The sequence below is a fragment of the Xiphophorus maculatus genome, chromosome 10, assembly GCF_002775205.1.
Source record: "Xiphophorus maculatus strain JP 163 A chromosome 10, X_maculatus-5.0-male, whole genome shotgun sequence".
Lineage (NCBI taxonomy): Eukaryota > Metazoa > Chordata > Actinopteri > Cyprinodontiformes > Poeciliidae > Xiphophorus > Xiphophorus maculatus.
Genome location: NC_036452.1, coordinates 7,180,977 through 7,208,729, shown reverse-complemented (window position 1 = coordinate 7,208,729; position 27,753 = coordinate 7,180,977). Strand labels below are relative to the sequence as shown.

Here is a 27,753-nt window from a genome sequence, read left to right as displayed (position 1 = left end):
TTTTAAATTCAATTCAAAAATACTTTACTGACCCCAAAGAGATATTAAACGTTGTTGTAGCTCATTTAATTGAAGAGTTATTGTAGGTAGCAATGGCCATAGAAACAAGCTTGGTAATAAAACAATATTTGGTCTTGTACCAACTATGAACTATTCTCACTGTGTCCGACTGCGAGAAAAGGTTTATATTTTATTTTTATACAGCACATAAAAATCAGTTTTCAACTGTAAGTGCATTTTTTTGAGCTGGCACAGCACTGACCCCTAGCGGCAGCCGGCGCTCGTGCATGACTGCTCCTAAAACGGCTACCGAGTGGTGTGCGCTCGCCTCTTGTCAGACATCCCTTTCCCGTCAGCGCTGCGCTGTTCGTTCCTCACAATTTAAGCGTGTGAACGACTGCTCCGGTTGGTAAAACGCTCAGCGGCATGCCGGTTTGTGGTTTTTCAACGAGCTTAATTTTTGAAATATGACTCAGCGTAAGAGAATAATCAAGGTAAGCCGTGGGGGAGGTTTGTTCTCGCTTAGCTAGCTTTGTTGTAGCTAACCTTGATGCTAGCATCCACAATCCCAATGCTGGGGAAGGGATAGTAGCCGGTGCAGTTCGTGTATTGTCAAAGGCACAATACCTGTATTGAAGCGCTGGTTCACACTACGTTGTTGACACGGTTACATGATGCCTCTGAATTTACAATCCGGTCATTATGATGGACGGATCCTCATTTTTATTGGTCTTACTGATAACTTAATGTAATGTTTAGACTTTGGCTGATTGAGCTGTTTAAGGATTTCCCCCTTGAAGCTCAGCAGCAGTAGCATGCCTTGCAGGGAGCTACAGACTGTGACAGCAGAAACTGCTGAGGACATGTTTAAATAACTCTGCGCATTCTTGAGTTTTATATCTGGAGAGGCGAAATTACAGTGCCTCTCTGTCAGGGTGAGGCTAGCTTGGTTTGTGCTATTGTTGTCTGCACTTCCCATCTGTCACAAAGACCTCTCCTGTTTGACCTGGTTATTACAGACAGTGTGAGACGGATTAACCCAGTGGTGTGCATACACTGTATTTACAATATGTGCTCCTGTCTGCATGTTCTCGCTTTAAGATGAATCTAGTTTAATTTGGTGTGAACAGTACATCCTGTCTCTGCTGTTTTAAAGTTTTCTTTTCCACCTTTCTTATGACTCACATGGTTGTGATTGGTTATATCAGGCCTGCTTTTGTATTGAAACTCTTAATTCTTCATTCTGCCCGCTTTTACTTGTTACCTAATCCCTCCAGATTCTTCAGCTTGTTGCCCAGTAAACTCACCCCATCTGCAGGACTACTCTCGGTCACTAGCCTGTTTGAAAATCCAGTTTCCCTTATCTGCATTTGCATCACTTACTAGGATCACAGCGCCTTAAAGGGACTGCAGCTCAGAGTGCTGTTAATCCATTTCTGGACAGTCTTAAATAGACACAGTTTATCCCACCTCTGACACACACACTATACGATATTTAGTAGCTTTACACTCATTCATAAAGTGACTCACTGACCTAGTTCCCATTGTACCTTTGTTGGATCTGTGCTTACTTCATGCTACCTGTGTGCTCTCTTAGTTTGCTGGGGCAACTTGTTTTTTGATTAGTCAGAATGAAAACTTCCTTTATTGTGAAACGGTTTCCTGTTGGATATCGCAGGTATGGATAAACTTTAAATGAAATTTTGAATTGTTTTTCTGGAACTCAGAATATCCCCTGAAGAAATCCAACAGTACCATGATTTTTCCTGTAAATCATCCGTTTGTCTTATCATCATCCATCCATCCATTTTCTAACGCCCTTGTCCCTACTGGGGTCGGGAGGGGTGCTGGTGCATATCTCCAGCTAACGTTCCGGGCGAGTGGCGGGGTCACCCTGGACAGGTGACCCCGTCTCAGTCTTCTCATCAAATTTCTCAAATTATTGAATAAGACCCTTTTGAAAATTAACTGAATTTTAAGCAGTTGTAACTAGGCCTGTCACAATAATCAATAAATCAATTAATCACATGATAAATTAAAACAAACTCAATAATTTCCATTGGCCTGATTTATCATTTATCTCTTTTTTTTCTCTCAACCAAAAATTGGATTATAAAAGTCTTCAGTTTGGTGCTTTGGTCTCAACTAGCCCTTTTTTTTGAAGGACGATTTTTTTTTTTTACCAAGACTTCAAAATATAATTTATTTGTTATTTTGTTTGTTTAACCCTCCTGACCCCATTGGGGACAAGGGTGAACAGAAAATGGGTGGATGGATTTTGTTTGTTTATTTTGTATATTTAAAATGTCTTTCATTTCCAGTGTAAAATGTTCACTAGAATTTAAAGTTTATTCATTTTTGAGAATGTATTTTTGTATTATTATGCTATTACCATTACATTACTTTAAAATGGTCTCAAAACAACAATATTATCGTCTATTGCAATAACTTTTGGAACAATTTATCGTCCAGAAGAATTTATTGTGACAGGCTTAGTTGTAACATAACAAAATGTGAAAATGTTGCAGTTGTACAAATAGTTTTGCAAGGCATTGGGACGTTTAAAAAGCACATCCATGTTAGGTAATTTAGTTTATAAAAAAATGTAGAATAGAGGCTCAGATTTTTGTGTGCGCATAATTTAATTGATGTTGTGCTCAAGACAAATTACTGCAATATGAAAGCAAATAAGTCAACGAGACTTATGTGTGAAAACATTTCGGTAGGAAATGAAATCAGGTTTTATTTGGAGGTGAATTTGTGTCCGAGTTGAGGGAACATGCAGACTCTTCTTCACAGAATGGGTAGGATATTCTCAAGGCTGATGTTTGTAAAATCTCCCCAGCTTGCCAGCATCTGGTGCGTGTGATCTGTAAGGAGGCAGCAGCGAAGATGGAGCTGTCCGACAGCTTGTTGCTGCCGGTCAGCAATGGAGAGCAGTGGTGCAACCGCTGGAAACATCCCAACGAAGACCCTGTAAGTCAAACGTGCAAATTAACTGTACCGCTGTATGGAATCACAGCTACAAATTAGTTCAAATGTTTTAAGTGTGGTCCTTTTGAAGTCTTTTTAAATGTGTTCTGCTTTCATCCTAACTGAGTTTTCTGTGTGGCTGTGTTTCAAGGACCGCAGCACCAGTCCGTCAGTCCTGCGCTCTTGTGCCAGGACGTGGAAAGAGGGCCTGCTGAACAGAAAGCGGCCATTTGTGGGCCGATGCTGTCACTCCTGTACACCTCAGAGCTGGGTAAACTCCTGCTGCAGTTTTTCTTTTCAAGACTCTAATTCACATGTGTCAAACTCAAGGCCCGGGGGCCAAATCTGGCACACAGTAGTTTTTATGTGGCCCTTTAGACTCCAAATTAAATCAATAAGTCCCTCCAATTTTTACAGATTTTTACTGCAAATTTTCTCAAGATTTGCCAAAAGCATTGGTTTTATCTGACTGCTGCCATAGCCTTACCTGATGTCAGGTTATAGTCCATGACCGATACGGCCACTAATAAAAAGCCACTTTCAACATCATACACTTCTGCAAATATTGTAAAAAATCCTTACAAACATTTCTAAATTACCATCACAACGTCTGTCATTTTGAATGCAAAAAACACCAAAACAATCACAAAATTGTGGAGGAACGGCTATTTATTGATATTTTAACAGTTTAATTGGTTTTAGTAATACATTCTGGTACAACCGTCCCTTTAAAAATGTTCAGATTTTGGATTTGGCCCAAATTGAAAATGAGTTTGACATCCCTGCTCTAATTGACCCCCTTGAAGACATTAGTTTTTCTAATGGTGAATTATAGAGAGAATGATAGGTATTCAGTTGCCCTTTCTCAGGAATAAAATCATTAAAATTCCTGACGTTAATAACTGCTGTGTTACTGACTCACCTTGACATTTCCCTGTTTCCTTTTTTTATTTGCACAAAAATCCTGCAACTGTAGGTCAGACATGAGGAGTACATGAGGGCATAAATGTAAACCATTCAATGTGTTTTAATAAAATTGAATTTAATTAACACTTTATTTGATGGGGTGTGCATAAGACTGACATGACACTGTCATAAACATGACATAACAGCTGTCATGAAGATGAAGGAGTCTTTATGAATGCTTTCGACTGCTGTCATAAAGTGTCATTCGGTAAATAATGACACTAAGTTGCATTAAAAGTCCATTAAAATTGTCAACTTCTCATTAAAAGTGTCATTATTTACGGAGTAATCCAAAATTGACACTTTAAACGAACTTTTAATGCAACTTCGCATTAGAAGTGCCATTATTTACCGAATGACACTTTATGACAGCAGTCATAAACGTTCATAAAGACTCCTTCATGTTCATGATGTTATATCATTGTGTCAGTTTTATGCACATCCCGTCAAATAAATTTTATATGGGAAGTAGAAGAAAAATCATGAGAAGTTCTTATATTTTATAGAAATGTGGAGCCAAAATGGAAGCCGTAGGGAGTTTGCAGTTTGCCACAAACTTATAGATGGCACAGTGAGAGATGGTGTTGGCAGCATTATGCTTTTCTTCAGCAAATGTATAAGAAGGATGCAGCTAAATGTAGAGCAATTCTGGACGAAAAGCTGTCAAATGATTAGAGCCAGGGTGTAATAAAACACTGCTGCAATAAAATAATACTACATACCACAATATTTTAGGATTTCATGCGAAAAAATACATAAAGATACATTTATGTTTGTAATCATATTGTCACGTAAAAAAAAAGCGTCTAAATGAAGCGTATAAATGCTATGCATTTTGACCAGATTAACAGTGTGACAATATCAATTGAGATCTATTCAACAAACTGAAAGGAATACAATTTGCTAGATCTTACTTCTTCTTTGCAGGAACAATTGTTCAACCCCAGCATTCCATCTCTGGGCCTTCGTAACGTCATCTACATCAACGAGACCAACACGAGGTAAACAGAAGACAATCTCTTTCTTCTACTAGTTAGCAAAGTCAGAGCTACACTCTTTTTTATTTTTAGCTGCCCAGTACCCTCAAAAAGAAGAACAAACTCACGTTCTGGTAGAAGAAGTTAATCTGTTGGCGTCGGATGTCTTTGAGATGCTTCTCCTATAAATAATATAATCAGTACATGTCAGGCAGGTGCTGTGCTCCTAAACAATGTGTGTATAATGAATGGCTTCAGGTCAAATGGCCTGATCTGTGACACAGTGGAAAAGTGGATTTATAGATTATTTAACGTGTTTGTCAAGTGACGCTGCACACATGCAACCACCTAAGAAAGGAGAACTTAAAAAGTTAAGCTAAAACCTCAAACAACTTAAACATACACTTGGTGTAAATATACATAGGCCTGTCACGCTAACAAATTTTATTGCCATAAACGATAGTATTGTTGTTTTGAGACCATTTTTAAGTTATATAATGGTAAGAGATCAGTAAACTTTAAATTTGAATGAACATTTAACAGTGGAACTAGAAGATATTTTAGATATTAAAAATAAATAAATAAATAAAAACCAATAAAATGAATATTGAAGTCTTAAACAAAATTGTCCTTCAAAAAAGGGCTAGTTGAGACGAAAGTACCAAACTGAAGACTTATCATCCAGTTTTTGGTAGAAAGAGAAAAAAAGAAGGTTGTCAATGGAAATTATTGAGTTTGTTTTAATTTATCATGTGATTAATTGATCTATTGATTATTGTGACTGGCCTAAATATGCACAAAAATGACTGTTTTATGTTAATAATACATATTTCCTGTTATCTCATAACATGATGTCAGAAGGGACATGATCATCTTTGTATGGAGCGCTAAAATTAAAAGAAAATATTGAATTCTTGTAGCTTTATTATTTTTTTTAATGACATAATAAATAAATAAAAAATAAACTGGGATGTTCCAAGAAGAGATTTTTTTCTCCTTGATATTGAGGGGCAAAAATTAAAAATGCAGATGTGCGATACTTTATTAAAATAATGCCATGTGTGTACTTGAAAACCTGGAACCACTAAGATGCAGTAAAGCTACATTTTGCATTTCATCATCAGTATTTCAGGTTTTCACAAATGGCATGCAGGTTGGTCCAGTCAAATCCTGGTCCAAAGCAGCAGGACAGCAGGATTATTGTGGAAATTCACACAAAATCAACAAATCCCAGCACTTTTTTTGTAGAACTTTCTTACTTGTTCTAAACAGATGCCTCAGCCTTAATTGATGTCAGATTATAGTCCATGATCTATACAGCGAGTAATAAAAAGTCACATTTACTGTCATAAATAAGTACACATAATTATTAAGTAGTACCACAAATACTTTAAATTTTATTGCAAAAAGTATCACAAAATCCTGGAGGAATTGAAAAGATGTTCAGTAGCTACATATTATTTAATTTTAATAATTTATTGATATTTTAACAGTTTGTGAACCAAGTTTTATCAATACATTCTGGCACAATCGGCCCTTTAAGAGCATTTATGATCTTGATTTGTCCCAAAATGAAAATGAGTTTAACACCCCTATACTAGGTCAACATAGACCTCTGTTAATCTTAAATAAATATGTTGGTCATGTTTGTTTTGGCTGTATTCTGTGGGTGAGCACATGATATGCTGGAAAAAAGTGGATATCACTATTGTATTTACTGACAAAGCTGGGTGCCAGTTATTGATTGTATCTGCTAATGTTAAATCACCAGGATATCCCTGCGTGTATTTTCATCACTTTTACGAAGGGGGAAAAGAATGATGCCTTGTGTTTTGGTCTGTCTTTGTCTGATGCTGCAGACAGCGGGGCTGGTTGGCACGCAGGCTCAGCTATGTGCTGTTCGTTACGGAGAGAGACGTCCACAAGGACATGTTCACCAGGAACATGGTCGACAATGTGCTGAACAGCAGCAGGTGGGGGTCGACGTGACCTTTTTTAACCCTTTATGTCCTAAATCTAAACTCTCTGCCTGGAGTTTTTTGCTCATTTTAATTGTACGCAGTCCTTTAAATGTCCTGTGAGTAAATATATCTGCCCATTTATCCATAACAACTGGAACTTTCAATGTCTGGCAAGTTATTTTTGCATTTTACCATCTATTAAAGGAGTTCTCCTCAGATTAATTTCACTCCCTGCTACGGCGGGGGGTGAAATTACCATAATAACCTGATATTGGCTGGAAAGCGCAAATCCGTTGGAATTTTTCAGATGGCGCAAAGTGTGGCGGGAATACGGTACTGCAAATTTGGCTGGATTGTCGCTGCTACGTTTAGGGCGTAAAGCACAAGCGTCAAACTCGAGGCCCGGGGGCCAAATCTGGCCCGCAGTAGATTTTTATGTGGCCCTTTAGACTCCAAATTAAATCAATAAGTCCCTCCAATTTTTACAGATTTTTACTGCAAAGTTTCTCAAGATTTGCCAAAAACATTTGGTTTAAGTGACTGCTGCCCTACCCTTACCTGGTGTGAGGTTATAGTCCATGACCGGTACGGCCACTAATAAAAAGCCACTTTCAACATCATACACTTCTGCAAATATTGTAAAAAATCCTTACAAACATTTCTAAATTAGCATCACAAAATCTGTAATTTTGTACGCAAAAAATACCAAAACAATCACAAAATCTTGGAGGAACGGCTATTTATTGATATTTTAACAGTTTAATTGGTTTTAGTAATACATTCTGGTGCAACCGTCCCTTTAAAAAATGTTCAGATTTTGGATTTGGTCCAAAATGAAAGAGTTTGACACCCCTAAATTAGAGAGTTAAGGGACAGAAATTATATTTGCTTCACTGATTGTTGCTCATGGAAAGTCAGCGTAACAGCTACTGTGAATGCAAAATGTATAAAAGAACAAAGAGACACTAGCTTTTTTTGATTTTAGATGTTTTTGTGATCTGTGTTTGTAATCTGCAGGGTGGAGTCTACCATTTTGAAGGTTGCAGCAGAGTCAGAGACTGCTGTCAGTCAGCCGGTCAGTAAAGTGAAACAGAAAGCCAGGGCAGTCCTCCAAGAGATGGTGGCCAACGTTTCCCCGCTGTTCATCAGGTTTCAGGATCATTCTGTTTAAAAAAAAAAAAAAAAAAAAAAAAACAGGCTTGTGGCTGCATTTTTACTTTACTTTATCCTTTCAGGCTGACAGGGTGGGTGCTCCTCAGGCTGTTCAATGGCTTCTTTTGGAGCATCCAGATCCACAAAGGACAGCTGGAGATGGTGAAGAAAGCTGCGTCAGAGGTTAGCATCATTTCGCAAAGCGAAACGACTCAATTTATGTAATTTACTTAGTGACGTGTATATTTACTCTTCCTCATCATTGGGCTTCAGAGGAAGTTAAGAGTACTGCATCCAACTATACAGAGTTTTTCACGGAAATGTTTCAGACTTTCTTTCTCTATGAAGGTTGGGGCCTTCATTTCTGTTTGTCCACTGTCCATCCATCATACTTATGTATATTTTAACCTACGATACTTTGAAAAGGACTTTGTAAACTGAGTCTGCAGAAGCAATTTTGAGATGAAAAATGCCTGATAAAATTATCCCTCTCTCCTACATATGCAGTAGTTGTTTGTAATTTATTGTTTTCTGCGAATAGATACAGTTTTTCTTTAGTCAATCTTTTTTTTTTTTTTTTTTTTTGGTCTTTGCAGCGAAAACTGCCCATGGTCTTTCTCCCAGTCCACAAATCCCACATCGACTACCTACTCATCACTCTGATTCTGTTCTGTCATAACATCAAGGCGCCCCACATCGCGGCTGGAAACAATCTTAGCATCCCGATCCTCAGGTAAACAGCTGCAAAACCTCGTATAATGTTTGACCTAACATACCTACAAAATTCATCTCTTTTCTCTTTTATTCAGCACTGTGATTCGTAAACTCGGTGGATTTTTCATCCGGCGGAGAATGGAGGAGACAGTGGATGGAAAGAAAGACATTTTGTACAGGTCGCTGTTGCATGCAGTAAGTCGTTATTTTCTTTTTACACAATGAGATGCTGATGTTTTTGCTTCTCTACTTTTTTTTTAACATTATTTCAGTGCAAAATTTCTTCTTCAGAAGTAGGCCTGTCACTTTAGCAAATTGTTTTGCATGATAAATTGCGCACAAAAGTTATTGCGATAAACGATAATAATGCAAGAACACATTCTCAAAAGATCAATAAACCTTCAGTTTTAATAAACATTTAGCACTGGAACTGGAATACATTTTAAATATCCGAAATAAATAAACAAAACAACAGAAATAAAAAAAAGAATAATAAAGTCTCAAAAAAAGGGGCTAGTTTAAACCAAAGCACCATACTGAAGACTTTTGTCATCCAGTTTTTGGCGGAAAGAGAAATCCAATAAATCATTCAAATGGAAATTATTGATTTTGTTTAAATTTATAATGCGATTAATTGATTTATTGCTTATTGTGACAGGTCTAATCAGAAGTTATTCAAACCTACTAAATTTGCAGTCAATGTTGTAAAATGTCCCTCTGATGTTTATTTGAGTAAATTTGATCCTGGCATGTGAAACCTTCTGGGTCGAGTTATGCATCTTCTGACTTGTTAATTTAAGGATTCGTTTTCAGATCTCCTGATCGGTTTACGAGCTTCTGTGACCGCAGACGTCCATGCTAGCTCAGGTGGTTAAATCGGCCTCCATGTTTTACCTGTAAACCATCACATAATGCAAGTTTCAAAGCTTTTATGGTTCAGCACTTTTCGAAGAGGTAGAAGGTTTTGGGTTTCTGTGTGTAGATGAAAAGCTTTCTAGGAAATAAGAGAGTCTATTTAAGCCAGAACTTGATGGAGAACCTTTTTTTGTTCAGCCAGATAATAGAGCTTTGCAGGTTTCTTCTCAGAAAACCTGTTTGAGCTCCACAGTGAAGGAGAAAAAACATAAATAATTACTTTCTAAACGCTTTAAGAAGCTTTCAAAAGTAAAGTGAGCTTGTTTGTATTTTGTCACATTGCAGCTAAACACTTCAAATGTCGAAGAAGAAAGTATAAAATAAAATGTAAAAATATGTAGAATGGCATGTGGATATGTATTAGGTCTCTGTAATCTGACATAGGGCTGTTGTAAACTAATACTTTAGTAATATTAGTATTCGTAAGAGAATAATTCATAGATTATTCTTTAATTGAGTAATTGGATAAAAAAATTTATAAAATATTGGTAAAGCTAATTACCAATAGCTTTACCAATATTAGTAAATAGCTAATATTTACCAATAGCTATTGGTAGTGTTACTGCCGGATATTAACGTCAGTCCAATTTTTCATATTTGAGCATCCCTAAGAATTACTTTTCTGTAGCTTAGAAAATTAACCTGTAACAATATAAGCTCACTTTCTAAGTTAACCTGAAGAAAAGTTATATAAAAATCTGAAATTATATTCAGTTTAACAAGAAAGAGGCAGGCTCACAAATACTCTTATTAAAAAAATGTCTACTTTAAGTTTTAGTTAATGTATTTAGTCAATGTAATTGATGAACTCTCACTTTGTCCAGCCATTTATAGCTGTTGTTAGTGTTTATGTTAGTGACGGGATTTGACACCTTCATTCGTCACAGAAACGCATCTACCAGCCATGTACCGCCACGATGAGCTCCGCCACCCCGGGATGAAATGAAGTAAATTTTCTGGTTCGTTCGTAAAGCTATGCTTACGTTAAGCAACTAAAGCACAGCCGCCCGTCGTGTTCAGTCTATCCGCTCACCTGTATAAATACACCCGCCGCGCTCTTCACCGCCACTAGACAGCAGCTCTGAGGAGAAAGGCTGCCGTACTCCAGGCATCACGCCAGTCAATTTCAGGATGTTTATTGGTCCCCCAAAAACAATAAAAACCCGGATATTATCATGAATCACTAAAATCTTCCCATACCTAACTTGAAAATTGGGTATTTTGCTGCTAACATGTAGCTTTCGTCAACAACTCAAAGGGGAAACGAGAGTGTTGCGCAACATAATCAGTCACCCGACCGCAACACGGTGCTCTAAATAATAAAACATAATTTAAAAAGCTACAAGGCGGATAAATTTCCCCCGATTAATTTTGAGGTACTTGAATCATTCAAGGAATCGTTACAGCCCTAATCTGACACCCTAAAATAAAATCCAGCAAGCAGCTGCCTTCAATTGCAAGTAGAAAACTGGTGTTTTAAGAAAACAATAAAAAGCTTTTTTTTACAGTTCGCTACAAGCCATGCGTGGGACTCAGCAAATATGGAAGAAAGTTCTCTGGTCACATGGGTCTGGATGCAGAATGCTCCCGGTACTTGGGCTGGAAATAACTCGCACCATTGGGTTTACACCATTTCCATTGTGGCACATGGTGGTAGGAGCATCATGCTGTGGGAATCTTTATCTCAGGAAGGCTCATCAGAACTGATGAGAAGATTGTTTTGAACTAAATCCAAGTAATTTTGCAGTACTAGAGGGTATAAGACTTGCTACGTTGGAATTGTTTGCATAAAAACATATTCATATACTGTAGTAGAGTGGCCTAGTCAAAGTCCAGACCCAAATCTGCTTGAAAACTGGTGCTTTCTATCTAACCTGACTCAGTCTGAGACATTTTACAAAGTAAAAGTTTTTAAAATCAACTTCAACTTCATAGCTATGTGCTACTTTGTATTGTTCTCACTTTAAGTCGCAGTAGAAAACACAGAAATTAGTAACGTAGCAAAGTGCGATTACATTCAACGGGTCTGAATACTTTTGCACTACATTGTAAATTATTTTGTTGTTTTTGTTTAACTGCTGATATTTAGCTGACAAAGTTTTAAAACTGAAGCGTCTGAAGAGTGCAGCCGAGCTGACTGTACACGGCGTCTGTTAGATAAGACTTATCTGCAAGACGCATAAGCAGCTACTCAAAATGACGAGTACCAGTTTTTGTTTTTTTTCGTTGAACTGACAATATAATCCAAGTTTGCCACAACATTTGAAATGTTGTCAAGCAGAGTATCAGATTTCACAGGGAGAAATGCAGAAGCAGTGAAGACCAAAATGGCTCCCTTAGAGCATGAATGTTCTTTCTCTTTTCAGTTTGGACTCTGTGACCTTATCTATGTTATATTTCAGGAAACAAATTCTCTTCTTAAGAGACAGCTGTTTGTATGCTAAACCTAGAGGGATATGGTTACGCTGCGTAGCTGCGACCTGAACATGCCCGGGTCTAAAGGTTGCATTCAGGATTATTTTTCTTACGAACTAAGGCTGCGTTCACGCTTCAGCTCGAAGTGACCCAAATCCAATTTTGTCAAATCAATAAAAATTTTTTTGCTGTGATCGTTCACTTCCAAATATAAGCTACCTGTATGTGATCTACAGTGTGAACTGCAAACGACCTGAAAGTGTCCCGCATGCTCAGTAGAGGGCGCAATAACGTCACACAGAGGAGGGTGCTCAGTAAAAGAGAAGTGTTTGCGGAAGTAAACATTGATGCTAACAGTGGAGCATAGTTTACGATTTTGAAGTTGTTGTCTGACCAGAACCAGGATATTAATAACTTAATCCTTATCCTAGTAGTTTGTTGTTGTTCTTCCCGCTTAAGCGTATGAGGATGCAGAATAGCGACGTTTGTCGAGTATAAATGATGTTCCAGTGGGATGAATTCGACCTGGCCTTTCAGATTTAGGTCATATTTGAATTGCTTAAGTATTGGATATCCAAGTGGCCTGGGTCACATTCGAAATTCCTGTGTTGTTCAGACTGTCATGAAAAGATCAGCTACAGGTCGCATTAAGGGGGGGAAAAAAATTGGGAAAAAATCAGGCTGCAGTGCGAACGTAGCCTACATCGCTTTGTTTACACTCACTTCCTCATTATCCCTGGATTAATTTTTGTTATTCAATGGTAAACATTTTCACCTCAAGTGTTTTAATGGTGGATGCTGCTTTTTGTCGTCGACCTTTGGCCCACTCCTCTCACATATGCACTCGTTGTTTCAATCCTCCTGCAGTACACAGAGGAGTTATTGAGGCAGGAGCAGTTTTTGGAGGTCTTCCTGGAGGGTACGCGGTCCCGCAGCGGTAAACCGTTTCCACCCCGCGCCGGCATGCTGTCCATCGTGGTCGACACGCTGCTCACAGGGGCAATCGGAGACGTGCTGGTCGTGCCAGTTGGCATCTCGTATGACCGCATTATTGAAGGCAACTATAACAGCGAGCAGCTGGTAAGCTCTTGGACGATGCCTGTGTTCCTTACTTTGGCAACAAATGTTTATTTAGCTCTGGAAAAAAAATAAGAGCCCACTGCACTGAACCCCATTGAAAACCTGATGGTTATTCCACCAAATATTAATTTCTGAACTCTTCCTGAGTTTTCTTCTTACATTAGTATTGTTGTTTTTAATAAATATGAACTTATTTTCTTTGCGTTACTTGAGGTCTGAAAGCGCTGCTTCTTTTTGGTTATTTTCTGCAAATAAATAGTAAATTTTTGCGTGGAATCAGACATGTCAGTAGTTCATAGAATAAAATAACAATGTTCATTTTACTCAAATATATATCTATAAAGAGCAAAATCAGAGAAACTGATCATTTTAAGTGGTCTATTAATTTTTTCCAGAGCTGTACATTTATGTATATGTGTGATTATTTAATTGGATAATAAGATCAGCACATTTTGCAATTTCCACATTTAACCACTTAAGCTTATTTTATACAATATTAGAAATGCATTAAAAGATACAAATGTTTAACTTGCTTCTTAAAAAGAAAAATAGTGGTTTTATTGCCCAAAATGCAAAAACATAACTTTCACTTACCGTAGATATGATCATTTGTAGCAAAGGATTAATCTGCAGAAAAAATAAACGCTTCTAGCATCAAAATGTGAAAAGCTCATTCCTTTCTGCTTGACTTAACAGCAATACAATGTAGAGTTAATCTGTTGATGTTTTTGTTTGTTTTTTGGATTATCAATTAATTAAGAAATTTTTACAGAACAAATACATATCTATACTTTTTAAAAGAGAAAAATATGGTTTCTTGCTAAATGTATTTCTTAACCCATCTTTTGGATTGTTGTTTGTCTTTCTGATCTATAATTACCCAATCCAGATTTTAATTAGTTAATTTTTTTATTTGTTTTTTGTGCTCCTTAGGGTAAACCTAAGCAGAATGAGAGTTGGTGGGGAATAGCATGTGGAGTGTTTCGGATGCTAAGGAAAAACTACGGTTGTGTTCGAGTTGATTTCAACCAGCCCTTCTCTCTAAAGGTGAATCTGCACCGGCCTTTTACCGATGGAGCCGCTACTGTTATTGAAAATGTGTCCAAAATACTTGAAATTATTTATTTCAGTGCAGCAACGTGTTATCACACTGAAAGATTTGGTAAAAATCCTCATTTTAATTTTAAGTATTTTTGCTCGGTGGTGAAGGAGATTCCTCGTAATGTTACTGGGTACCAGAATAAGGTCATAGTATTATGAGAATAAAGTCAAAATATTAGCAGAATAAGGACACAATATTGCAAGGAGAAAGTCACATTATCACAATAAAAAATATTTGTTTTAAAGAAGAAAGCTTCTTTAATAGACATTTGTTTGGACAGTTGTTTCAAAGTTCAGCTACTGATAACAATTTCCTTATTTGTAAAACCGATACCTTAAAAACTTGAAACTTTCTTCCTTTTATTTCTCATAAAACTATTACTTCATATCCTAATATTATGACCTTATTCTGGTATTATTACTAATAGTAAGTCATAGTATTTCCCTGAATATTTCACATAAAATAAATGACCTGGAAGCATTTTTTATAATTCACTATTTATTTTTAAGAAATTGGCAAAAAATACATTTTTAACTGTATGTGAGTTTTTCTGGAGCATATATATGATGTGAAACACATGTCCTGTCTTCAAAAAGGGAAAGACAAGTACACATTCCTTTAAAAAAAAAGAATAGATGCTTATCTAACTTCCCAGTATTTTTAGTCAGATCAATAGCTCAAAAATTTAAAAGATTTTTTAAAAAAAAGGCTGGATAAGGAACGACTTTTTATTTTTCCATTGATCAGTAGGTTGGGTCCATGCTAGAAAAAAAGAAAATCTGACCTATAATCACAAATATAAAGGTAGAATTTTCTAAAGCTCTGCAGAAACTTTAACGGGAACTGTGTTTCTCTAAAACCGTATTGGTCTCAAGAGGCAAAGCAGAAACTCTTGACACTTGAAATAAACAATGTTTACTGTTAAGCATTTTAATGAAGTATTTTAAGATCTTGATTCAGTGCGTCAGTCATTAATTAAAAGTCCTAAAGCCTTTTGTGTCCCTGTTGTTATATTTAGGAGTACCTGGACACCCAGAGGAGCCGTCATGTTCCCCCATCAGTGTCCCTGGAAAACGCCTTGATGCCATACATCATTTCTGCACAGTAATGCACTTTTCCTCTTCCACAGTGTTTTTATCTGTCCGTCGTTAATGCAGAAACCAGATGTTCCTTCACTTGAGATGTGACAGCCTTTATGTCCAAAGCTAATTTCTCCCTCCTGCTGCTTCACAGCGGCGTCTGTCATCTGAGATCTGAGCCCTCGACTTTCCACTGGGAGAGGTTGCTCCGGTTCATCTTAGTAAAACAGAGACGGCCGTACAGAATGTTCCTTATGACAGCTGCAGCCTCTCTTAGCATGTCTAAAATCTCCAACTTGGTTTGTTTTTTCAGAGTTTATATCGCTTTAAAAAAGTGGAATGAATACAAGTTAGCAGTCGCATACCAAAAGGTTTGTTTTATTCACCGAGCAGTGAGGCTTGTTGGGACATGTTGAGACAGACAAAGAGCTTGGATATAAAAGAAGCAAAGAAATGTGAAACACAGGTTCAGTGTTTAGATGTTGTGGTAAAAAACGTTTGTAAGGCATCAACTTCAGATCTGAAATGTATTTTCTAGGACAGATTGCAGCTGAAACATATGAAGGTGAAACAAAGACCGTAGTCTGTCACCTTTTATGGAGTTGAATTGAATGTAAAGTTCAATTTAAGACAAAAACTCTGATCAGGATTCATCAGTAATATCATTAATTTATGCCCAACTAGGCCTGTCACGATAACAAATTCTGCTGGATGATAAATTGTTCCAGAAGTTATTGCGATAAACTATAACTTAAACTATAAGTTGTTTGGAGATCATTTTAAGTGATATAATGGTAACACAAGAATGCATTCTCAAAGATCAGTAAGCTTTAAATTCTAATGAATATTTAACACCGGAGCTGGGAGACATTTTAAATATCCAAAATAAATTAACAAAACAACAAATAAAATTAATTTTGAAGTTTTTGCAAAGAAAATTGTTCTTCAAAAAGTAACAAAATGCAACAAAATTTTATGCTTGAAATGCCCTAAAAGTTACAAGAAGTCTCTAAAAAAAATGCTTTCGCTAAGTTTTCTTGATTTTAGCAAATAGAAAAAACTTAGGTAATTCTGACCTAAAATAAGAGAAATTTGGTCTGATTTAACTTCAGACAGTGAGAAAAAAAAGCGTTTGTGTATTATTATTATACTTAAATATCTGGTTTCAAGTTTAAATATATGTAGGCTACAACATTTTCCCCAGAAAACTTGGTAAGCCCTGCAGTCATTCATCCAACGGCCCGTCATTATTTTTAGTTAAAAAATGTTTAAAGTTGACAGGAAATGTGAAAATACCACTTGATAATTATGTGTTTTTGAAAGATTGAAGATTAACACCTGAACACTAAATAGAAAGCCTTAAGAAATGCAAACATTTTAAAAAGACTTCAATAAATAAGCAACGTTAAGCCTGGTGGGCGCACAAATAAAGCCTGGTGGCCCGCCAGGCTTATAATACACTGAGGGAAACTATGCTGGAATAAGTATGTTTCAGTGTATGAATAAAATTACACTGCAAAAAACAAAAAATCTTGCCAAGTAATTTTGGTTTAGTTTTTAGTGCAAATATCTTATTACACTTAAAATAAGACCAAGTAACTAAAAAGCAACTTTTAAGTAAATAATTCCTTAATATTTATTAAATTGATTTTACTTATGACATGAGAAAAATGTCTTGTTATAAGTTAAATAATCTGCCAGTGGAACAAGTGCTTTTTCATCAAATTTTCAGAAATTATTTACTTAAAACAACTCTTTATATCTGGCTATAAAGTTACCTGTAAGTTAGTTTTGTCTTATTTCAAGTGTATTAAGATATTTGCACCAGAAACTAGACCAGAAATACGTGGTAAGATTTTGTGTTTCTGCAGTGCAGTGATATCCTAATGTCTTGGACTGTTTGTTGTTGTTCCAGGGCTGACGGTCAGTTTGAAGAGCAGGAAGAGGAAGTGATGAACAGAGAAGTCCCAGACGAACTCTTTAGACGACATGTCATCAACAACCTGGCCAAGCACGTCCTCTTCAGTAAGAAATTCACAAACTCCAGTTAATCTACTGCAGCCTTTAGCATAGTCACTTATAGCATTTATTGAAAACACTGGAGCACATTGTTTGTTCCTATTTTATTCAGTTTCAGTGTTCAGAGTGCACAGGTCTCATTTTCATCCTTCGTTAAAGCTGCACCTGTCCACCAATGAAACACGATCTTTCATCCTAATTGAAATCCAGCACTGCGTGGCGCAGCATCAGCCCATCAGGATCACATCACTCAGGGCGCTGTGCCCTGGGGTAACACTGCAGAGACTGGCTCTCCTCTCCTCATTCAGATGCAAGCAAAAGCTCCTTTTTCTTTTGTAATTTATTGTTCAGCCAATTGCAGAGCAGTCAGCTGGATGGCATGTTGTTTCTAGCCAATAGGGAGAGAGGGAGGAGAGAAGCTGGAAGAATGCAGCGCCATTTTTTTTGTGTTCGCTACGCCGGAGATGAACTCTAGTAACCTAGAGTTATGTGCTTTGGTAGTGCACATAATCTTTTATATTTCTAATGTGTTTTCAGGGGACCACAAACTCTTGGATGATCTTAACATTCTGGATATTTGAAGTAAATATTTAACCTGTCAGGTTGTTTTTTCTTGTCCTCTCCAAACCAGTTGAGGCAGGTTATCTCTGGCTGTGAATCTGCTTCTGCCAGAGGTTTTTTCATTTCTCAGTGGGGTGCTTCCTTCAGAAACCGTCTCTGCAGGGTTTCCCCACACTGAGAAGTATTCAGAATAATTGATGAGGACAAGTTAATTAAATTGAATTCAATAAAAATAAAGCGGCTGAAAATGTCTTTTCCTTGATGTTTTCCTACTTGTTTTTGCTCGCACTGCAAAAACATCAAATCTTACCAAGTATTTTTAGTCTAGTTTCTAGTGAAAGTATCTTATTACACTTGTAATAAGTCAAAACTAACTTATAAGTATCTATACTTACATATAGAAGGTTGTTTTACATAAATAATCCCTTAATATCGGTGGTGATAAATTCACTTAAAACAAGACAGTTTCACCTTAAGTGAAATAATCTGCCAATGGAACAAGAAATTTTTCACAAATATTAAGGAATTATTTACTTAAAACAAACTTCTATGTCTTGCTGATAAGTTACTTTTAAATTAGTTTTGTCTTAATTCAAGTTTACTAAGATATTTGCACTAGAAACTGGAATAAAATACTTGGTAAGGTTTTATGTTTTTGCACTGCATGAAAACGTTTTGATGATTAAATTAAAAAATGTGATTGTGTGTTATATTTTCTCATGTTTGCTGCTCATTTTCTTCTTACAGCTGCTAATAAATCATCAGCGATTATGTCAACTCACATTGTGGCCTGTCTGCTTCTGTACCGACACAGACAGGTGAGTTTCTTATCTCTGTCTGTGTGTGTTTATCCTTTTTACTGGTAAAGCATTCAAAAGCATTCATAACCCTGTTGCAATAATCAATTGATTAAATATTAAACTGAGCTTGATTATTTCCATTCTGTTGACGAATATTTTGTTTACAGAGATTTCATAATCCATTTTATTTATGGTTTTGGTTGTGTGTGGTTTTTGTCTCTTTTTTATTTTATTTTATTTTATTTACTTTTTTGGTTGTTGTGTTTTATTTTGGACATTTAAAATATCTTCCAGTTTCAGTGTGAAGTCTTTGAGAGAGCAAACTTGCTTTGTTATGCTACTATCAATATGTTACTTGAAAACAGTCTCAAAATAACAATATTATCATTTATCGCAATAATTACTGGGACCAGCTATTATCCAGCAAAACTTGTTGTTTTCATCTCTCTTAAATTTTTTTTATTTACTGTATTGAGTTTCATTTTTCTGGAAAAGCCATAGATGAAATGGAAAGAGAATCTTAACTTTGTTTTTGTCAATAAGAATCTTAGAGCTCTGACTTTGCTGCAAGTCCTTTATCATATACATCTCTACCTGATTTAGTGAAATTTATCACATTCTTCTTTGCAAAGCAGCACAGGCTTTGTCAGGTTTACACAAGAGTAGATCCGGACTTTGACTGAGCCATTTCAATTAGGGCTGCACTGATTGCAGTTTTTTTTTGTCGATCGTTGATCACCGATCTTTAAATAAAACCTGATCTGCCCATTCCGATTTTGGCCAATACCAATTGTTTTTGGTCTGAAATGTTGCTAAATATAGCAAGAAAGTCGCTGAGTTGGCAACAGTGGAGTGAATATTGTTAACTGCAGACATGCAGACATCAGTCAAACCTCTCTAAAGGCAGAGCAGAAGAGGACAGTGGTTGGCAGAGGTAGATGAGATCGGCTTTACAATCAAGCCGATCACAGATCTCTCAAAATTAAGGAAATCTGCTCAAATAAATCAGCAGGCCGATACATTGGTGCACCCTTAACCCTTTTGTAGCTCCATTAATCATCCCAAAACGCTCGTCTATCACATAACAAGCCAATAAAATACATTTAAGTTTATAGTTGCCTTATGAGAAAATGGTACATAGTTGCAGGGGTGTGAAAACTTTAGCTGAGCACTTTGACTTAACTCTAGTACCGATTGGTTTTCTAAAAAGTGTTCTCCCTTCAATTTTTTGCACATTTGTGGCACATATCTGCCCTCTGCAGCTTCTCTGGTGTAACTGCATAATATCTAAAACTGTTCACAGAAAGGTCTATTAAAATGTTTTATTTATTCTTTTTAGGGGGTTGTTTTGACCAAGCTGGTAGAGGATTTCTTCAACATGAAGGAGGAGATTCTGTCCCGAGACTTTGACCTGGGTTTTTCAGGGGACTCTGAGGATGTGGTCATGCGTGCGCTCCACCTCCTGGAAAAATGCATCAACGTGACCGGCAGCGCCAACCGCAACGGAGAGTTCACCATCGCAGCCTGTCAGACCGTGCCCGCTCTCTTCGAGCTCAACTTTTACAGCAACGGCCTTTTCCATGTCTTCATCCCGGACGCAATCATCGGTACAATGACCCAGCCGTTTCTGCTTGTGTCGCTCGGCTGCAGCTTTTACATATGTGGAGGATTTCTAAGTGCGTTTTTTGTTTCCAGCCTGCAGCATCCTGTCACTGCAGCGAGATCTCATCACAGAGTCTCCTCACCAGCCCAAGGACTGCAGCAGCCTTCTGCTCAGTCAGGAGCGTCTCATCCACAAGGCAGCAGGTCTCTCCCTCTTCCTGACCAACGAGGTGGCGGTGGCATCAGTAAGTCCAGCACATGGATCGCATTATTGGAAATTTTGCACTTTCCAATTTAAGAAAGATGTGATTGCTCAGAGTTTCCCTCAGTGTCACCAGGCTGGTGACACAATTTATTTTACTGGGAAGTTACCTGACATGTAAAATAAAATGTATTTATATATACATAGAAAATGTGGCACATATTTGAATTTATTTGTATTTAGTCCACCTTGTAGATCCACATTTTACGCAGTTAAAGCTGCAAGCAGTGTTTCCCCCAGTGTATTATAAGCCTGGCGGGCCACCAAGCTTTACTTGTGCCCCCACCAGGTTTAACATTGCTTATTTCTTTGTTTTTTTTTCATGTTTGCATTTTTTAAGACTTTCTAGTTGCTGTTCAGGTGCCAATCTTTTAGTAACTCATAATTATCAAGTGATATTTTAAAATTTCCTGTCAAATTTAAGCATTTTTTAGCTGAAAAACACGAGGGGCCACTGGATGAATGACTGCTGAGCGCCCAACCACCAGGCTTAGCAAGTTTTCAGGGGGAAACCTTGCTGTTACAATTTTATGTTATGCATTGTGAGAACTTATTTCTCCTACTACAGAGTTTGTACTGGTGAAATTAGGTTTTTCCAGGGTGTGGAAAGTGCTTGATTTATATAAAAAGTTCTTGAAAGTGCTTTAACACTCAAGCTATACAGTTTTGTAATAAACTTGATTAAAATTCTACATTTGAAAAGCATTATTTAAAGTTGAATCCAGATATTTAAAGATAATAAGTTACATACACATTTTTTTTCTCACTGTCTGAAGTTAAATCAGATCAAATTTATTTTTGCTTTAGGTCAGTTAGAATTACTTAAGTTATTTCTATTTGCTAAAATCAAGAAAACTTAACAAGAACATTCTTGTAACTTTCTGTGTAAGAGACATTTCAAGCATAAAATGTTATTATATTTTAGTTGATCTTGTCTCTCTTGGTGAATGTAGAACGCTATCAGAAGATCTTAATAATAAAATTCTCTATTTGAAACTGTCTTTTTTAGTTTATTTTTGGTATTGTTTTCATCTCATTTCTGTTGGAAAAGTTTGACTAAGTTCTTGAATTATTGTGAGAAAAGCGTATGAGTCCTGCTACAGGGGATTTGTCTTATTATTTTTATTTTTACAACAACAACTCTCTTCTCCATCCTGCAGCCCTGCCAGACTATTTACCAGGTTTTGAACGACGCAGTGAGCCGACTCATCCAGTATGGGGTTCTCTATGTGGCTGAAGTAAGTTCATAGATTTAACTTTACTTCTGTTGGACAAAAATGACAATACAACAAGCATCATACAAACATAATACAGTTACCAACAATCAGTAAATATTAGATTATTTTCATCAAATATGTTCCAGTTATTATGAATCAAAGGCAGATTTAAACAGGTGGGATTCAGTGTTTCAGCATCTTTGCAGTTTTCTGGAGGTTTGTTCCAGATTTGTGGTGCATGGAACCGTTTTTCCCAGTTCTCCTCGTTGTGTTTTTGTGCTTCAGGAGGACCAGGAGGAAATGAACTCCAGCCCAACCGAGGAACCCTGGCCTAAGAAGTTCTCCGAGCCGCTCTCCTGGAGAAGCGACGAAGAGGACGAAGACAGCGACTTTGGGGAGGAGCAGCGAGATCGCTACGTGAAGGTCTGCTCTCATGCAGCCGCTCAAAATGTTTAAACTTTTGAAATCACTTCCAAGAACCGTGTAGATGATTATTGTTTTTCTGAACCAGGTGAGCCTGTCAGCTGAGCACCAGGAGTTCTTCATCTTCCTTCAGCGCCTGCTCAGTCCAGTGCTGGAGGCCTACAGCGGCGCCGCCGTGTTTGTTCACGGCTTGAGCCAGCCTATGCCTGAGTCCGACTTCACCCTGAGGCTCTTCAAATACCTGCTGACACGGACAGAGAGAGGCGTGGCTGCTTATGGTAAGACTGCACACATGCTCTGCTCTCTGCCATTGAAATGCTCACTGTGTTATCGGTCATACTTACTTATTGTTCAGTGCAGGAGGGCTGTAACGACTCCTTGAATGATTTGAGTACTTTCATTATTAAAGTTCCTCCAGGAAAATTTAATAAACATAATTTATGTTCATTAAATTAGGTTTTATCAACTAAGGCACCGTGTTCCGGCTGGGTGATTATTTGTGTTGCGCAGCGCTCTGACTTCTGCCTGTGAGTTGCTGCTAAGCTTTAAATGCTACCAGCATAACGTCAACGTTTCCAGGTTGTGAGTGAGTGAGCGGGCTAGTTAGTTAGTTAGGTAGTTGGTTAGTTAGCTAGCTAGTTAGTCAGGGCTCTAACGATGCTTGGACCGATGCCTGTCAGTCATAACAATAATCGATTACTACAATATTCTTTTTCAACAGCCATACGATGCCTCCTTCTGTCTTTTTCCCCACTTCATCTCTTGTTAACAAAACATTTCATCTGCAACATTTTGTGGATCAAAGCGCTGAATTTATAAACTTTCTATAAGTTTTATTTATCAAGCAAATATTCGGACCCACAAGGAGCATTTTATTAAGTGAATCATCAACCAGTGCATGTCAACAAACAGTGGAAATAAGCTAGTTTTAACCTCAGTTTCTCCTCCTTCATCAAAGATCACCAGATTAGTGAAGAATTTGTGAAGCCGATGTATTATAATGCTACTTCAAGATAACTTTGAGTATTACAAAGACATTAAGTTAAACCTGAGTTGTTATTTTTCTGTTAATTATGCAATTTGAAGCTATTAGGGATTAAAAAGTGTCTTTGCTTTGTAAAGCAGAACTCTGAAAAACAAAACCTTTACAGAGTTCTGGGTTTTAGAAACTCATTGAGTGACAGCAGGTTTCTTTTTCTAGGTTTTTCCTCAGTTATTATAAGGTTGCAGTATCTTGTTGCATGTTAAGTTAATCTAGTGTGAAAGAATACATTTATTGAAGCATGAAAAGTGAATATTTGTCAAGCTTTGTTGTCAAAAAATAGACTTGTTATCCTTAACAGTTGTAGGCATAAAGTGTTATTTATTTAGCTTGTATGTTGTAGGCAAGTTTTATAAAACATAGTTTGAAAACCTCTGATATAAAAGTTTTAAGTCCTACAATTTTTATAAATTAAGTTCTTTTTTGTTTGCTTGATTAACTTTTTCTTATTTTCTTTTTCAGGTGAAAGTGCAACTCACTATCTGGTTAAGAACACGGTGAAGACATTCAAAGAGCTCGGGGTGCGCATGTGTAATGTACGCGGTTTATTCTGCAGGCTTCAGAAACTCAGAGTGAAGCTTTAACTTCTACCTCCTCTGTTTGGACAACTCTTTAGGTCCTGAAGGAAAGACTAGAAAACAGAGTGTCAGTTCTGGAGCTGAGCAGCACCTTTCAACCTCAGGCCAACCGGAATAAACTCCTCCAATACATCTTAAGCTTCACGCTTCTGTGACTGGGGAACCTTTAAGACCTCTCACCTTTACAAAGGGCTTCTACTGGTTACTTCAAAACAATCCCAGGTGCTAGTCTGCGGAAAGCTTTACCGGGAAGTGCCTTCACGCATCGGCCGCTAACTCTTCGCTGTCAGCTGGAAGAGACCTGAAGCCAGTCTTCCTCCTTTTCGTTCCAGCCAGAAGAGGTACCTCCAGGAATCCCCTCGTTTTTTGGTAACATTGCCAACGTAGTTTAAATGTTTTGCCCTGGTCAAAAATTTTAATTGTGTGTATATAAAAAGAAAACGATAACATCAAAACAGCAATCTGAAAAGAAGAAAGCTACCTTTGCATAGGAAATGACAAACAGGAGAATTTTATGTTGATTCTTTCTGCTTGTATGTTAAAGCTGCTAAAATGTCTTTAGTGCACTCTAATATCGACTATAAGGAAAATAAAAATGTAGTTTGTCTTCAAAAGCAAATTCATGTACATAAGTCTTGGTTGTAGTGTAGAAAATGCGCACAATATGGGGAGTCAATTAATGTTTTCATGTCTGACTGAAAGACTTGTGGGCGGCTGAAAGATGGCATCCCAGCCGCAACGTGTAAATATTCTGATATTTCTGGAGAAAAATATGTTTAAATCTCTCGGTACCACTGAGGTCAGCAGTTCTGTACAGTTTCTGGTTTCAGTTATCAAAGCTTTCAGCTGCAAAATCGTTCAGATGTACAGAAATACAGGAAGTGCCTCTCAATAAGTCAGTGACTTTGTAAAGTCCGTTTCTTTCAGTAATTTAGCTCAAAAAGTGAAATATAAATTAATTTCACACAGTAATGTTTCGTTATAAGCCAAGATCCTCAAAATTAACAGACATAAACACTTGAAAAACATCATTTAGTTTCACTTTTGAATCAAGTTACTGAAATAATCTGACTTTTCGATGATTTTCTCATTTACTGAGATGCACCTGTATTAACTGATCAGATGCAATCAGCAGTGAACCGGCTAAAGTTAAGTGCATTTAATCCACTGTTCTCGGTTCGGTTACACTTTTATCAAGACTTTTAATCATTAATAATCTTTCTGCAAATACTATTCAATGAATGTTACGTCACACAGCACCAGCCATCACATCATTTAAACGCAGCCACCTCAAAAACTCCTTAAAACTTTAATATTTAATCCTACACAGCATATTTTTTCCAACGACGCATTACTGAAGGAGCTACTTTTTTCCCCATCTGTTGGATATTTAGAAGAATGAGTTTGTGAAAATGTCACATGGAGAAATCATGAACCGGTCTGTGGAAGAGGGATAGCTAGAAATAAAAAGGTCATGTTAATGTTCTTGGTTGTTAAATGAAATCATTGCCACAAACACACGTTCAGCTGCCCAGTTAAATCCAGAGCATTCCTACATTTTGCTCAAATTAGAGAATAAAAAAAAAAGTCAAAACAATTTAACTTAAAGCTACACTGTATTATATCGCTGCATGTAAATGCAAAACAATCAGTTTTTCTGTTCATTGTGAGATGAAAATGTGAATATATTTGTTTTTCCTTACTAATTCAGAAATTAACAAGTTTTTGAATTTGAAATTGAACAGCTGTGTAAAATATCCTCCGTGTTAGCCTGCGTGTTTGCATGTGCACAGGCTAACAGAGGACGAAGTTGGTTTTTTTTTATTATTACAGGGTCAAAGGAGGTTTAAATCATTGTTGTGGTTCTTGGTTTAGAATTTATAACGACTGGATATTTGTGAAAACGGGCTTCATATTTGCTGGTTACTGTTTGTTCAAATGTATTTTCCGTGTGTGTTTGCATTTACTTTTTTGTTTTGTTTGGTTACGTTAAGGTCAGCTCTACTGTATGTACAAACGAATTGTATCTGTAGACTTCTTACAGGAATCCTGCAGCGTGCTGAAGGACAGACCAGTATGTGACGTCGATGGAAATGTGATGCAAACTGGTGAATGTGTTTAAATGTTTAAAAACTCCTTGTCGCCGTTTCTGAGCCTGCAGAGATCAAACCACCGCACACGCTGCGCTGTGCGCTTCCTCTGGTCGCCGCTAACTCTTCGGATTGAACCGAACTCCGTCTGAAAACGATATCTTACCTTGTAAACAGTGATCTGACAGAACAACTTATTTATTAGAGTAAGGGTTTATGTGAGTGTGTTGAATTCGCGTCAGAAAAGGTGAAAAGCTCGGTTTGGGTTTTTGTGTTTATGAACTGTTTGTGGGAGTTGATGCTACTGAAACTGCATTATCAACATCTCACGATAATAATTCTTCTTCGATGTTAAAAATGCCTGTTCATGGGGAGCAGTTGCCTTTTTTTTAAACTATTTGTAGTTTACTTTGGTTTTGTTTTTTCTGATTTTGTTGCATGTGAACATTTTTCATGTAGGAATCTGAAACGTAGCTGTAGATTGTAACCTTAACAGGAGAAAATCTGAGGTTTCTGTGTGAGGATCACCAGCTACGAACTGTTTTTATTTGATGTTGCTTTATTGAAGCAAAGCACAAATGGCATTATTAGATGATGTTTTTAAATAAATTAACAATAGAATAACAATGAAGGTGTATTTTCTTTTGTCTACATGTTTTATCTTTCCTGGGAAGGATGGATAATAAAATACTTTAAATTCAGCTTTTATTGCAGTTGCAGAGGAAGATTTTGGAAGAGTTAACTTTTGATTTAAATATTATTTATCAAGTCAAATTTGAATTATTTAGTGTCTTGGAAAGGTTTTCACGTCCTTTAAATCTTTAAATCTTCCACAATGTGTTTTATTTTCTGCGATGGACCAACACAGAGAACTGTGTGAATTTGGCTCCCACACCTTCAATTTAAAAACAAAATTTGAGTCAAACATTTAAAAAAGTTTAGTTTGTGCTGCTCTCATTTTAACGATATTGATGAATGTTTCCAAGGGTCATCAAGGGTCAACTGACCCCCATTGCCTACATTTACAAAATCAGGTGAAATATGTCAATCAACTATGCTACATTTGTGCTGCTTTGTGCAGCAGAAATATTCATTTATATTATCGGAATGGTATCGGCATCGGCCGATATTAGCTGTAAAATTTAATATCGGACATCGGCCATTCCGTCAAAGTAACTTATCGATATAAAAGTTGTCTTTATATGACTAACCAGTGACGAAGATGCCTGCAGCACAGCACAAAGTCAAATGTGTACTGTTGGAGTGTTTTCATTGTCATGAATACATTTGAAATTAAACATAATGAAAGTTGAAAGTGTTGCATCTTTTTTAGCCTCCTTTTTAGCATTTGCATATTTTAGCAGGATAAACTGGTAAAGATAATACTGTATTTTAACCCCACAGTAGAGAAAGACGTATAGTTTCAGGAAGTAGATGTAGGGAAAAAATATCGGTATGGGTATCGGTTATCGACTGAATGAGTTTTAGTATGTCGGCATATCCGATATTGTGCATCCCTAGTTTGTTCCATCATCATTTTTAAGATAAAAAAACAAGAAAAGCTTCACCAGAGATTACCAGGCTTACCACATTAACTAAATTAAAATAAATTAAATGTTTTGAGTAGTAAGCATTTTTCCTAACAGCAAATTTGTATGAGTTTGTAAATATGTGTGTGGTAGGGACAGTTGGTCTGGTTTACGACCTCCGGAAGCATTTATTAAAAGGATATCTTTAAAGGAATATATATATATTTTTTTATATCAATAATTCCTTAATGTTGATATAAAAGAACTGGTTCCGCTAGCAGATTTTTTCACTTATA

At 36.9% G+C, this 27,753-nt stretch overlaps 1 protein-coding gene across 1 annotated transcript; it reads left to right on the top strand.

The window, feature by feature from the left end:
- The first annotated feature begins 300 nt into the window (after nt 1-300).
- On the top strand, nt 301-26,555 carry gpam (glycerol-3-phosphate acyltransferase, mitochondrial). The gene is made up of 21 exons (XM_005815182.3): nt 301-494; nt 2,846-2,976; nt 3,125-3,244; nt 4,867-4,940; nt 6,776-6,889; nt 7,895-8,026; nt 8,113-8,212; nt 8,626-8,762; nt 8,839-8,938; nt 12,941-13,153; nt 14,087-14,200; nt 15,274-15,359; nt 17,250-17,359; nt 18,662-18,732; nt 20,054-20,321; nt 20,410-20,561; nt 21,739-21,816; nt 22,081-22,218; nt 22,307-22,496; nt 23,723-23,781; nt 23,877-26,555. The coding sequence occupies exons 2-21, from the start codon at nt 2,893-2,895 to the stop codon at nt 23,991-23,993; spliced, it is 2,457 nt and encodes an 818-aa protein (XP_005815239.1). The 5' UTR covers nt 301-494; nt 2,846-2,892; the 3' UTR covers nt 23,994-26,555.
- The last annotated feature ends 1,198 nt before the right edge of the window (nt 26,556-27,753 follow it).

What these genes read in the sequence shown, in the direction of transcription:
- gpam (XM_005815182.3), top strand. Translation starts at nt 2,893, where the DNA reads ATGGAGCTGTCCGACAGCTTGTTGCTGCCGGTCAGCAATGGAGAGCAG. An exon ending in AATGTGCTGAACAGCAGCAG is followed by an intron (nt 6,890 to 7,894) that starts GTGGGGGTCGAC and finishes TGTAATCTGCAG; the next exon opens with GGTGGAGTCTACCATTTTGA. An exon ending in GAGAGGCGTGGCTGCTTATG is followed by an intron (nt 22,497 to 23,722) that starts GTAAGACTGCAC and finishes TTTCTTTTTCAG; the next exon opens with GTGAAAGTGCAACTCACTAT.